This window comes from Tenebrio molitor, chromosome 2, assembly GCF_963966145.1.
Source record: "Tenebrio molitor chromosome 2, icTenMoli1.1, whole genome shotgun sequence".
In the NCBI taxonomy this organism is placed as follows: Eukaryota; Metazoa; Arthropoda; class Insecta; order Coleoptera; family Tenebrionidae; genus Tenebrio; species Tenebrio molitor.
Window position 1 is genome coordinate 16500381 of NC_091047.1, and position 15175 is coordinate 16515555.

At 33.7% G+C, this 15175-nt stretch overlaps 2 protein-coding genes across 7 annotated transcripts in view; one reads left to right on the forward strand and one right to left on the reverse strand.

Annotated features, from left to right (window-relative positions):
• The window catches only part of Nckx30C (solute carrier family 24 member Nckx30C), a 68681-nt gene that overhangs the window by 40066 nt on the left and 13440 nt on the right, over positions 1-15175 (reverse strand). For 3 of the 6 annotated variants that reach the window (XM_069038586.1, XM_069038589.1, XM_069038584.1), the window contains exon 2: positions 8843-8878. The exons of 2 other annotated variants lie outside the window; for them this stretch is intronic. In XM_069038586.1, the coding sequence (XP_068894687.1) occupies positions 8843-8878 (36 nt within the window). Of the gene's footprint in view, positions 1-8842; positions 8879-9366; positions 9391-15175 lie in introns of all 6 variants that reach the window. One more of the 6 variants, XM_069038585.1, reaches the window with a different exon arrangement.
• LOC138123791 (uncharacterized) lies at positions 1623-6783 on the forward strand. The gene is made up of 3 exons (XM_069038600.1): positions 1623-1806; positions 5378-5560; positions 6601-6783. The coding sequence occupies exons 1-3, from the start codon at positions 1720-1722 to the stop codon at positions 6760-6762; spliced, it is 432 nt and encodes a 143-aa protein (XP_068894701.1). The 5' UTR covers positions 1623-1719; the 3' UTR covers positions 6763-6783.

The following is a 15175-nucleotide window of genomic DNA, read 5'->3' on the forward strand; positions in this document are numbered from 1 at the left end:
AAATCTTTAAAAACTACAAAATCGTGCAGCGACCGTAAATGTGGTCATCGTTCAATTCATAATAATGAATTAATGACATGTGATGGTCAATTAAGAATTTACAGTTGTAGAATGATGATAAATTTTCTGAAAACATTTTTTATTGTTGCAGAATAATTCCTCGTTATGATTTCTATCCAGTTTGAGGTTTGATTTTCCAGCCCGGACCTTGACTGGCTTTTGGCGCGATCTCTCGGGTATGCCATGGCCTACTACGAGCATAGAACCAATCGATAACTTGAGCAGCTGCTGTCGTTTGAGGTCGAGCAATTCCCTGTTTTGAAAAACCTCAAAAGCTAAAGTTTTTATTGCCAAACCGACGATGGGCCACGGGTGACGTCAAAAGGATAGACACAACAGCGTCGACGATGAATTACGTTAAGATACACATTTCTCTTGTTTTTGTTAGCCAACCGAAAAAAATGCCCGGTTTTAGTGGGAAATAAAACGAATCCGCAGCGGCAATAGCTTGATCCCGGCTTATCTTGACGAGTAAACATCCATTTTTTTTTTTGGAAAATCGCCATTTTCAATCTCTGAGACAGGAAATCACATCGTCCCTCATCATTTCTGATCAATTACATTTCATAAACTGGAGACGTGATTAAAGAGATAGATAGTTCTTTTACTTCTTTTATAGGGTTTTCATGTGATTCTGACGGATCGAGTTGTAAAATGATAAAATTCAAATTACTCAATTATTATGTGTAATTTATCTTAAAAATATCTGAATACGTGGGTCATTTTTCTTCAAAATACATCCTAATGGAATTAATAGGTAGTAAACGTAAAACCTTCGGTTTCCAAATTCTCGGTTATTCAATACGTTATTCGCAAGGGGCGGAGCTAGCAAAATTCAAATTTAGCAGTACTACAGCATCCTGCAAAACAGAAATGCAAAGGATTTGTTGATTTGGTGAATATTATACATAGTTTTGTAACTAGACCCGTCAGAGTCACATGAAAACACTATGATGAAACGCCACAAGAATGGAAAATACAGAAAGGTATTTGTTAACCTAAAACCAGAAGAAGAATACTGATCAAGAATGGATAAAAACAATATAAATAGCAACAACATTTGAAGAGTATGACATAAACAAAAAAATAGTTTTGGAAAAAAGAACGGATCTGTGAAATAACAACAAATGGTTGAGAATGTCTGTTCTAACCAATTGAATATTCACGGTATTTTACTGCTGTATTTAGTTCCAACCGAAATTACACATACATAAAAAGGAAACATAAATGTTGACCGGCGATTATTCTGCGGATAAAACTACTATAATTTTATTAAACCAAATCCACAAAACGTTCCATATACTTAAGATAATTAATTTGAATTAAATAATAATTAATTAATTACTAAATAAAAACTGAATTTGTATGTACTTATTTTCATTTACAAAAGCGGGAACTAATTTGAAAAGGCAAAATTTATTCGATGCTATAATTAGATGAAAGTTTTTGCATTGTGCGAGTCAGATATCATCGAAAATTCCTTCAAGGGCCAGATCCGCACCACATAATTAATGTCGCATTGTCATTGACGTCAAAGCTCCAATTGTCTGTTCGATAACTGATCTTTCTATAGTGACGCAAATATTATTTTTGGTTCGGTGTTTGGCAGTCTGTCACATTTTCCATAATTCGTAAGTGTAACTAATTTATGCGGTCAGCATGTCCGGAAAAGCTCAATGGTTCACACCGATAAACGCAATGAAAAATAAAGAAGAAGTATGGGCCAGACTCGAGAGGAGCGGCTGGGTAAGAAGTTATTATAAAAGATGATTTGTAAAAAGGAACACGAAGTTTACTTAGTTTGTGTTATTTATCGATTTATTTCAAATACAAGTTGAAATAAAGTTGAAGTGAGTGCATAACTTGTTGCCAAGTTTAAATGAATCTTATTTAGGGGAGTTAAGGCAAGTTCTATCCTTTAATCGGAAATATTAAACGGCACCAACAGAATTTAAGTTTAATTTAATTTAGTAGTTGCACAAATGGCTTCGATCTCTGAGTTCTTGCATGTATATGCATTCTAACAAGGGTGTCAAGTCTTGTTGGTTATGCTGCTGATTGTCGTCTACTTTGAGTCAATACGCGTTCTCTGTGGTGCGTGTAAGCTTAATATGTTTTAAGCTAAAAAATTGCAATTGCAAAGCAATTTTATTGAGGCTACAAAATTCAAGACATAGAAAAAATAATGTCGGAAAAATGAGAACGATAAGAAAAATCTTGTCATTAATAGTCTGCTAAAGGATGTTGAGGGATATCATCAATCATAATAAATAACATTTTAATAGAGTTCTAGTTAACTGAATTGCTTATAATTTCAATGAGAATGTTACCAGTATTGCCTCAAGCTTTATTAACAAATTTTTTAGACAACATTGTAGCGTAAACTAATAATTACCCTGAATTATTTATGCTCAAAAATTGCATTTCAAGGAAGTCTCATTTAGTGAAGCAAGAACGGCTATTTTTCAGGTAAGCAATTCTAAAAGTAAAGATATCTGTAAGATAAATTCGAGAGTAATAATCAAAATATCTACTAATTAAACGGTGTCTAAATAAAAATCTGATCACAATTAATTCTATAGGGTGTTTTCGAAGTTGAGGCGTTCCTTGTAACACTAGGTATTTTAGCCTAAATCTTCTTAGTAAAATGTTTGTATTAACGGAGATAATTGATTGTATATTTGTATTGTTTTCTAAAATTTTCAGTCCGGTCCTGTCTATTTCTCCGCTGTGCTCGACTAATAACTGACGTGGTCCAGGATGGTGTCTTTCTGGAAATCGCTCTGCGTACTCTCTGCCCATATACATTAGCAACATATCTGTGAGCTCATTATTTTCGTAATGATAAAGTCATTCCGACTAATTAGGTGACAACTCTTACTGTATTTTTGATTAACTTCCATGCTCATTAGATTTTTTTTTTGTCAACTCTAATTTCTAACAAAAAAGCGCAAATTTGAGCAGGACCGGTTTCAAAAATTTCAAAAAAATTAATTTACTATATTTTCATTGCCGTATACATTTTACTAAGGTGATTTTGGCTAAAACGCTTTAGAACAAGGCTATCACATGTTAAAAGGAACGCCTCAACTTCGAAAACACCCTGTATTCATTTATGTTGTAACTTGAAGCTAATGAACTGTCACTGTTGTCAGTTTTAACCTCTAATTTGTGACGAATTATTTTTGTTCTTCGTTTTGTTTCTATACTGGGTGCCCCAAAATTCGCGGAACAACTCAATGTCAATTCATGTTAGAAAATAACGAGAAAAATAATTTAAAAATTCCATACCTCTTAGATTTGAAGATATGGGGGCCCAAAAGGTGCAGCTTTGATCTCATTTATTTTAAATAATAAAAAAGATTTTGACTATTTTTCTTTTACTAGCCAGTGGCCTAATAATTTTGAACGATTGTGATCAGGTTTGCAATTATTTTATTCATTATTTCCAGCATTTCCAAGTAGTGATTTTATGTTCGTTTTACCTCAAATAGCGTACGGCAACACGGCTTTGATTTTTCCCTCTCATTTCCAAGGATACAACAAAAATGAAATATTTGCAGACTATTGGGATGCATAGAATGTTTTTAAATGTTGTCACATTTAGTGTGACGAATAGGTCCATATCTTCTACAAAAAAGAAGATTGGTTTTTTTAAACATTTTTACCTGATCTCTTAATGACTACTTAACAACGTACTGCTAAGGTGTTCCGCGAATTTTGGGGCACCCAGTATTTATTAAAAACAAATTTTTTAACTAGAACTGATGTATAATGTTACAAAATAGTAAGTTTATTAATGAAAAATCGTGTATTTCAGAGTTCAGTTTTTGGATCAACCCAGAAAAAACATTCTCTTTGCAGATGATATCACTGTATACGAGTATAATAAAACCAAAACCTATTTGTTGGCGCAGTGTTTTTATTCTCCCGAAGAACATCTACCTACACGAATGTTCAGTGACTGAATTAGTTGTTGACTTAATTTTCATGTACCGTAATAGGTACTTATTTATAAAGTAAAGTCTGTTTTTTTTTATAATCAATTGTCGAAGTATTGTCAGGTTGGCAGAAAATTCGAAACAGTGAATTTTTATAAATCACGTTTGAAATATTGACTTTTGAAATTGTCACCGATTGTCACACTTGAGTCATTTGACAATTTAAATTTAAATTAAACACGTGTCTCACACTCATAAACATACGCAACATAACAACCTGAATTATGATCTAAGGGAAATCTAGGGTGAAATTGAGATAGGATAGAACTGGACACTGACAATTGATTATTAAAAAAAACGGACTATATGTGAGTCCCATTTTCTGGGATTATTTAAATATCTAATTATTAATTACAACTCAAATGACTTTGACGACTAAAGTAATTTGTCCCTAACAGTAGCAACCTATCTTCGGCTTCGTTCGGCGTTCATTATTGTGTGTAGGGATGAAGAAGGGAATTGGTTATTAGGAAATATGTAAGAACTAATGAAATTGTCATTATTATGTTAATTTTTGCAATCATTTTTTTTTTTCATTTGTACCACATATTAAATACGCTTCACAAAAGATCATCATAACAAACGACGCTTTCAAATTTGTGATGGATGAAAATCATTACGGTTCCTATTTGACACGTTCCACATACAAGCAGATTGTCTGAAATTTTGGCGTTCGTTCTGTTTCAACGTTTGATGTATGACCCATTGGGTTAATATACATACAACATTAATTTTCGCCGACAAATCATATTCACGAGCAAACCGAAATTTAATTAAATCAACGCAAATGGAAGTTCGCTCGGTACCGAGTTTTAAGTCGGTTTATGCACCTTGGAAATATTTTGGTCGTTCATCATGATTTATTGTGGAAACAGGAGAAACTTTAATAATGGCTGCTGGTGGCTGTATCGATGAGGGTATAAGGACAGCCGAGCTTATTATGTTTGTACAATATCACCCGGGCGGAACTAAATCAAGGGAGTTTAAGTGAGAAAACTTAATTTTTGAGAGAATGTTTCCTTGCAATGAAACACGAAAATCACAAAAACAGAAGTTTCTGTAATGCAATAACTTCTTTACTTGTCTCCCGGATTAACATTATCTATAATTGGTAATAATAATAATATCTAAATATTTATCTAGTACATGATATTTTAGAATAAAAAAAACAATAGCGCCTGTATTTACCTACTTACAATGTTTTGAAGATATTTTGTATTACATACATTTACTTTTATTTTCATTTAACGCTCGTGTCACTTTGTCTTTTTCAGTCGTGTTAGAAAATATAAAATTATATCAAAGTTTTTTTTCAGTCTTCTCCAAAACTGGACACTTCTAAACCGATTACTTTCTTCAACAACCCCCTGAAGTGGCAATGGAGCGCCGAATATGATCGCTTCTTTGCCTACACAAAAATTTTTCCTTTGTGGGACCAGAGAAAGCCGAAAGACAACTGTCAATATCTTCCAGATATACGCGAGAACATCTACGAACAGGTAAACAGTGCCTCAAATCTGTGTGGGTTAATTTGTACCAAATGAGAAGTGTATTTTTTTAGAGGGGAGTGTTCCAATTGTGGGACTAATTTAGAAGCTCTAGCTTCCCCTTAAAGTTGCGACAAGGTGATCAATACTTGTTATTTATGTATCATTTGCCGTTACGTGCAGAGAAGCGGCGCAACAGATATACACTTAAATTATTACTGACGAGTCTTGCAACATTTCAATTTTAAATTAATTTCCATTTCATTAAAATTAACTGCTTAATTTCGAGTCCGCCGTGTCTCGTAAAAAATGTTTTAAATAACGATAAAACGTCAGCCGCGTAATTATAATAATTCCACGACGAGTGGGTTTGTTTAGTCGGGATTATGTATTCCGGGGTATGTGTATAATTTCCCCGGTTTATTATATTCGCAGTTCGCATATTAATGTGCACGTTTGTGCCTCAAATATTTCAATCAAAAATTCGAGCCCGAATAGCCGTTAAGTCAAGAAAGCTGCATTATCTGCCGTATTGTTGGTTGCGTACTTATCCAACGTTTTACAATTTTTCAATTTGGTTTTATTCTCAATCAATCATGTTTGCTTCCATCACCAGAGATTCACCAGAGACTGATTGCCATTATAAAATGTTCTCCGCCGTAATAACGGTTTCCAATTTTGAAGCAGAGGAGAAGTCCATAATTCATAGAAAATTTTCGTGTCGCGACCCATTACCTCTAAATCACTCTTGTCTTTGTTTTATCGTAATTACCAACAAGCTTTGTTGATTTCTTGCACAATAATTGAATAAATCGACTACGTCACCGTCTGACGTTCAATTTACTTTTCGCTAACGATGACGTTCTGTTATTACATAATTTCAAAAAGACGTACGTAATTGACGCCAAAGTCCTTCGGATAGGTCGATCTGAACCAGATTTAAAGAGAACTCGCGCGGAGTGTTACGTTTTGTCCTTAATTATGCACAAACATTCGTCGTTTAGATTAAGTTGTTTTGAAATAATTTTTAGGGAGCTTGATTCGTATTTCAGGAGAAAGACAAACCTGTTCCGGTGCTCACCTCCTATAATTACGGCCTACCCTGCCGCAGACTACTGGATCAGCCCGAGACGGGTTACAGACGCATCCAAGCCACCGGCGACTTCAAAAGGCGCAGAGGAGTGATGAAAGTAATAGAGAAAAAGCCACAATAATAATAAAAAAAATTCTTCCTCGGCGTGTATCTATTTTTGTTCAGCGACGTTTTCTGTTGCAAGAGACAGGTGCGGAGATAAAAGCCGACAGATATATAGAAAAGATATTGGAACACACACATTTCATCTCGCTTTGGTAACGTCTTACAGACTTCCTGAAAGAGGGTCAATAGCGACACGCTTCCGGGTAGCTCTTAATTGAAAGCTACACCGTCGGTGTTGTATCAGATGTTGGGGTTTGTACGCGTTTACAGGACCGATCGTAACTAATTGTTGAGAGGTATTTGTTTTCTCTGCGTTTTTGCATCAAGATGTATTTGAGTTGAATGAGGCATTAAAAATAACAAGAGGGAGAAAATATAAAAAAGCTGGCGGCCTGACACTATTTTTCATTGTCCATTGTCATTTTGTAAACGGTCACTGCAGAAATGGATTCGGCTGTACTGAAAAAGCACCGCACCAGTTGCGTTTCAGTATGGAAATGGAGTTTTTGTGGTTTTCGAAACTTATCATCAATCAAGCGAGAAAGCCAGATTGCTTTAAGCTACGCAAAAAACAATCGGTCGATAACTGATTTTGACATCATTTTAATGGAAAAAAAATCGTATTTTTATAGAAAAGGGGACTAGTAAAACTGCAGAAAATGCAACAGAATTTTTAATCGGCAAATGGAGTAGGGCAGAATCTACCAAATCAATTATTATTGCAAAATATCCAAAAAGGTAGCAAGGTCACTTATCTCATTCAATCCATTTCATATCATCAGTACCTATTTTATCCGTACAGTCAATTTTGATTTGAAGAATACAATTCTTTTATTCGTGGACAAATTGAAAACGTGCGTATCCAGCTCTAGAGCACGAAAAAAGAATAGAGCCGATGAAAGAAATTCTTTTTTTTAATGTGGCACTGGTACATTCGATGCATTTGCAATATACAATGAGACTGGCCATAGGGTTTTACATGCTAATTTTTCAACCTCCTGTTAACTTTTGTTCCGATGAAAATATTCAAACCATTTTTGGAATAAAGTTGGAAGATTTTTTAAACTATCGGACAGATTACAATTCAATATCCCAAACTGTCGAAAAAGTTGTGAAAAAAATATTTTCAGGGCGCCGAAATAATAGTACGTCGAGCGGCCGCCAGAGTAGCGCCATTGTCGGCTCAACTAGCACCTGACGATTTCCATTTTTGGACGCTTTCGGCGCGCTAAAAAATATTTTTTTCATAACTTTTTCGACAATTTGGGATATTGAATTGTAATCTATCCGATAGTTTGAAAAATCTTCTGACTTTGTTCCACAAATAGTTTGAATATTTTCATCAGAACAAAAGTTAACAGGGGGTTGAAAAATTAGCATGTAAAACCCTATGGCCAGTCTTAAAAAAAACTCACTGTATATTCTTCCGTTATCTCAAGAAAACAAAGTCAGAATAATTAAAGGTTCGCTAGTTTTACATTAAACAACAAACGAATACAATAACTCAAGTGCATGCACAATAAGTAGCTAGTCCGAATCAACACTTCAATGATTTCCTTCACTATGTTCGCTCATTTTTACTTTAGTAAGGTCCAGAAATTTCCGGAGTGATCGTTTTCGTCGTTGTGTTAGCTCCTTTGGTAGGATTATTTGAACTTTTGAACCTTACTGTGTTTAGAGCCAATTTAGTAATTAGTTTATATCAAATAGTCAAACAGCTGATGCAGAGACATAAATCGGAAATGAGTAATACTACAGGAGTTGAGCAAAAGAATCAGTAGAGTATTTAGAGTTGCCTATTCTACCTGGAACAACCACCATCAACAAAAACACACAGAACATAACAAACATAACAAATTCGGTTAGAAGTTAAAGCGATCAGTCAGTTTTCGGTGGTGTTAATGCTGAACATAAACGAGATAAATAAGAAAAATGAGATTTTATAGGTATCGCTTTAATTTTCCCATTACAATGAAAATTTGAGTAACAAAGTGATCAACTTGATAGGTCAGAACAACAGAGGTAAAAAAAAAATAAAGGAAGGAAGAAACAAAAACAACGAAAAGGTAGGCAACAGTATTAAATACTCTACTGACCTTGCTAGAGTCTACAATGACACTGACTGATGTCGACTGAAAAAGAAAAAAATCGTAAATAAATATGTTAATCTCAACCATACAAAAAAAAATAGAGAATAATGTCCAGATGATAATGTAAAAATCCATAAGTCTGTCCCGTAATAGCAACAGGACATACATAATTTAACAGATAGGTAATTTGTACGATGGTGGTTTCGTTTTTTCTTGTGATTCTTTCACATAGCGGTTACCGTGAACTATAAGCATGTTGCGCGTGGATTAGCCGAAAATCAATAAAGAAATATCATGTCAAGGACGGAAGGTTGATTCTTTAGCAAAATTTCGTCCGGTGATCGACGTAATTGCCTCTTGTTTTACAGCTATGTCAGTAAAAAGTACCTACGAGCAAATAAATACGGAAGAATCATGCAGCAAATCGTGTCGCTTTAATTAGTTCATAAAAGCATGATAAGGTGGTTAAGCTGAAAGCGGACAACATGAAGGTGTGTAAAGGAGAAAAGCAGCTTTAAGATCTGACTCACCAGAGCTTGAGCGGCCGTTTGGTGCTGGAAACAACGAAGCATACATTTAGTACACACAAACAGGAAATACAGATAAGAGATAGTAGTTAAGCTAATGGAACGGAAGAGATGCTCCGGAATAAAAGTGCGAATTATACAAGCTTTTGCGTCACGTTTTTGTCCTTCGAAAAATCATTTTCTCTCATACATGTAACCAGACATACGAGTACATGTACGTGAATAACACATCACCAAAATTTTGGACTTAGATGTTGGAGTTGTTGACATTTACGATATATTTTTTCTTCCATCATTTTTAGTTAAAATGGTAGTAAAGAAAATGATGTGTTGAAGCAACTAATTAAAAGAAATCGATACACGAAATTAGTGATGGCAGTTATATTATGCCGTATTTGTTGCAGTCAGAAGCATTATAATTGTCGGTTTGTTTGTTGCAAAACTAGATATAAACTACGAAGCAGCAGTTAACAATAGATTAATAGTCAATCACACGTAACTATAATTATAATCGAAATGCTGCAACCGGCAATACGCGTGTGCTTTATTGGTCGTCGTATGATACAAAGCTGTTAATTATGTATTATTATTTATTGATGAAGGTACTTACGTACATTCTGTACTCCAAAAATCGATAGACAGGTTGAAAATTGCTTTTACGACTGTTGAAATAGACTCACTCGTACGAGGCACGTTGAGCAAACTCTAATAAATGTTAAATGTAGCAAAAATTTTCGTAAGCTTCATTCGACAATAAAACGGTTTATTGATAATGTATTCTCCTGCAAATTGCTTCCATAAAATTCCGTATGTAACACCGACACTGTTGTTATTCACAAAATAATCTGGAAGCTTAACATTGTTTTAATTGAAACACAAATTATACAATCTGAAGATTTGACGATAAAATATTTATAACGACTAGGTAATTGAGACGAAAAAAAATTTCACAAATAAAAATCGTCATAAACAAATTTATTGTTTTGTAATGTTGCATTTCATTATGGTGCTTGTAAATATGTATTCACATCAAATAAATGACTAAAGCAATATGGAAATATTTGTAGAATTATCCTAAGATTAAATTTGTAAGATATAGTTATAAAGCGGAACGACGTAAGCTTGAATAAAATCCATTGTAAAAAAATCAAGAACACGTGTTATTTTCAATTCAAACCTTTCATGCGGTTGTCTAAAGACAAGCTTTTACTCAAATTAGAAATCTGTTTAGATCAGTTACTAACTTCATACAATAGAATCATAATGATTCCCTATTGAAGGAACATTTTATTTTAAACAGTTAATAATCAAAATCACTTGAAATCTTTTTTAATAAGGCTTATTCGTTTTATTCATGATTTGATAATAAAGGACATTAGATTTCCATGAAGTAGATAGTTAAAAATGTATGGCATATAGGATGAAACATTTTCTTGTCACTAATCCGTTGAGAATAACCTAAAATGCTATTTTCTTTAATGTCTCCACATTTTAATTCAGTCTCATCTAACTTTTGCAAACTTAGTTTATCATTTGACGCTTTAGATTAAGACGGAGTGCGTTTTTTGTAGTATCTCTCCTTCTCATCGTTGATCAATAAATACATACATTTCGTATACATTTAATATTGTTAACTAAACACATTATACAGAATTATTGTTATAGAGAAACTTTATTTGCTGGAACGTACCGAGAACAACTAACCCGGCGCATCCACCATTTTTTATAAACAAGAAACCCAACCTCTCAATCTGCAATATCTAATTATATACAGGGCTATTGTAAATGATTGTAGTCCAAGTGGCGCAAAAACTGAATGTAAAATTTATGGTTGCCACTCCATATGAAAATCATCAAAATTATGTGATATTATGTCACACAATTGACACTATAGTGACAGTTCACACCACGTTAGAGTTATTTTTGTATAGAGCGGCAAAAATTTCATAGCAGTGGTATGACTTGCTTCGACTACAATCATTTATAATGAGTATGACCTGTATAATTTCATTTAGTTAGGAATTAGACGCAAAAACAAACACTAAACTTAGAGTACGAAATATGTTTTAGAACTAGGAGTAATGCGAAAAGTTATTGTCAGGTGAAAAAAATATTACTACTATAGCTTTCATCCAACTTCAAATATTGAATGAAGTAAATTACAGAAATTTTTTTTGTCGATTTCTTATTGCAGTTTTCTAAAAAAGTACTTGTTGAACTGACACAACCAGACTAGATGTGTGATATTTTAATTTTCCATTTTAAGAAAAAAAAACACGGAGATCTAGCATCTTATTTCAACGAAATAATTGACAATTATACAGGGTTATTCACGAGAGGGGTACTTCTGAATTTTTATTTTGCCGCAACCAACAATACCAATGGCAGTAACTACTAAATCAAATGTGTTATTTCTTTTAAATTAGAAATCCAAGTAAGTTGGATAGATTTGTGAGAAATGTCAGATTGGCAGATAACCTGTATTTAATCAAAATTCAACACATAAATTAACAAATTAAGTTAACTGTAAAAGGTGTGTCTACCATCGGCTTCTAAACATCCGCAGCGGCGACAGAATTCTTTCCACACTCTCCATAAATGAGAAGCATGTCAGTTTTTTCGTCAAAGGTTTTTTGCTTTAACGTCAAAGAGACAGAACTAAGGGCCATCGTGGATTCAGTTATAATTATTTTCAAAATTTGAAATCAAGATATTGTTGCAATGTGTATAATGGGTTGCGGTGAAAAGAAATTCAGAAATACCGCTCTCGTGAATAACCCTGTACATACTATTGCGGGCAAAAAAAGTGGAGCATCAAATTTCTCTCAGTTTTGAAAAATTCGATGTAGTTCAAGCTTTATTGTCATTTTTTTGACTCTATTCTAGCTGACAATTTAAAAATGTATTTTATACTCCTATTTTCCTTTTCCAAATGCCTTCTTCTTTTGATAAAGGTAGATTTTGATTGGGACTTTGCATAAAATAAATATTCACTACGTGCTTACTTACAATCATTCCCTACAACCTACAGTACGTAATGACAACGTCAATCAATTCAAAGTAGGGTTAGGATCAGATAAGGGTTATTTCACATTAAAAGTCAAGACAATGACGTTGATGTCCCACTTTTTTTGCCCGCAATAGTACTTTGAACTGTTCGCAACTTGGGCTGAAATTTTTATTTATCCAGTGCCAGTCTGATTAAACCGTGAATGTGATACCTAATAATTGTAATATTTAAAACGACTGTTATTGAGTGAGGGGGAGATTCACGAAACTTTGCAAATTTGCAAATCGTTAACGAAACGGCAAAGACAACGCTTCAACAATGTCGGTTGTCATGGTTTTGAATTTGCAAGGCCTTATCGAACCTTACCGAGTTTCGTGAATGACCCCCTGAGTATTTAAGTGAAATTATGTTCATGTTGCCAATAATATTTTCTTCTTAATAAATGAATCCTGGCTCAAGAAAATCAACGACCTTGGCGTTTATAAAATAAACTAGGCCTATTACGTGCAAACAGATTTTAATAGTTATTTATGCAACGAATTTCTGTGTAAATTGGGCTTTTCTAATTGCCCGAGGGACAAGATTAAAACACGAACGTAGCGAGGTTTTAAGGCAATTAAAAAAACCCAATTTACCCAGAAACGAGTTGCATACAAAATTTTATTGTTTGAAACTACGTCCCTGAAGCTTACAAATCTTTTAAAAATGGTTTCACATTTGCTTTTGACAGTTTTGACAAATTTTTCAAGACCTGTCAGAAATGTAACGATGAATGTGTTGTCTAGGGCAAGGGTTCGTTATCTGCTCATTTTGCTTTACGGCAGTTAAGAGGCAGTTTACAAAGGAGAAAAATGAGAATTTATGACAGTTGAAAACAATAAAATATATTTAAAATAAAGGATACCTACATTAATATGTAGATTTGCCAATGGCGGATATAAAACGTCGCTAGTATAGTTATTAAAATTTATGACGTGTTTTACATCGCAATAATTCATGTTTTGTTGGTCATTCATAACGATAGTGAAATTCGATCTTCAAAAATATTATACAATTATATGAGAACGTGTACACCTGGGAAAGTGCTGCCATTACTTGTGATACTTTTTTTGTCCTAATTTATTCACGAACGATAAAGTCTTAATTATTTTATAACAAGTGGTCTTCGTTATGATGGCAAAATAAATTTTGATGTTGCTAATTAATATAAATATCACGTAGACCTTACGATTTTGGTAATTTTAAACACGCGACGATTTTTTCTACCTTATATAATATTATATGAATTATAGTGAAACTACCCCAAATTTAGTAATTATTATCGATACAAGGTTATCTCATTATATTTCCTTCTGTTTACTTTTTACTATTATCGATTCTCATTTAGGTCAATGATAATGTATTTTCAGCGTTTCAGTTACTTGGATCGCTTTTATTGGCATTTTTAATGCTCGAACTACAACCCCGCCAGACGTTTTCCTCAAGTTCGCTTTATTTTAAATTGTTATTTATTGGTTGGCGTGTCGCTTTCTCTCTCCCTCAGATCAATTTTTATTTTATTTTTGTATCATGTCTATAATCTGTTCGATCTTTATCCATCAATTACACAACTTTTCAGGGATTTTATCGACCGCACTAGAGCAAATGCCATTTGTGTTCGATTCGTAAATTTTTGCCAGACAAATAAAAATGAACAACACGATTTCGCCATTTTCTGTTCGTCACTTCATCAACGTACGTCTGAGCTTGTTGGTAACCAACGTCATTTTGACATTTACTAATCGAGTTGTTTTTCCCGGCACACTTTTAATCTCATTAACAATTTCGACCTACCGCGTTCTGTTTCCAAATCAAATCGCAATTTCACGTCAAGATATCAATCAAAAAGCGATGATTTTGAAGACAAACGAGCTAAATAAATTTTAAAGTATCAGATTTGTTCACGTAAAACAAAAGTCGAATTGTCTGGCTTTAAATGTTAAATTAAGAACGGATCAGATTTGTCAAGAGACAATAAATGTCAAATCGAGATGCGTTTATTGGTGTAATTTTTTCGTACAACCGAAAATGCATATTAAACCCTTCGGAAAAAACTCTGGCTCTTTCGTAACTTTCCTCATCCATTTTTCATTGTTTGACACGTAGCGACTAGGGGAAATTCCCGAGGGAGCGAGGGATTCCTCGTGGGTTTATCCTTGATATTCAGACGATTCTTTCAATATACGAGTATTTCTTATACAGGCTGTTTGATAAAACACGCCTCAACCCATAACTTTTTTATTTATTATCCAATTTCAATGAACAAAAAAACCAAAGATATGGTTTTTCATGCGCTACGAAGCAGCCATAAAATATATTTTTTTAAGTTATTTTCAGTAGCTAACGATAGTCAACTTTTTTTTTAATGGACACATGTAGTTTTTTAGGCTCAGTCTGGTAAAGTTTTTTTTTCTGAATCTAATGATGTATTAAAAGTTATCGTTTCGTCCATAGCTGACTGAAAAAAAAAAAAAACAATTTTTAATTGTGGTTCAGCTTATGAAATTTTCAAGTGTGCCGTGAAAAACAATTGGAATACAAATAGCAACAAATGTCAAGTGTGAGTTTGAAGATTTTCAGGTGCAATCTTGAAGAGTTTTATTATTATTTTCTTGGAAAACATGAATAATAATTTCGTATCCCACCTCCACCCGGCGGCACGGCAATTTTGCCGGAGTACATACACTATTACGGATAATACTATCAAGTAATAGTGCAGTGCTTATCAACATAATTACCGGCGTCTCGCCTCCACATTTTGAC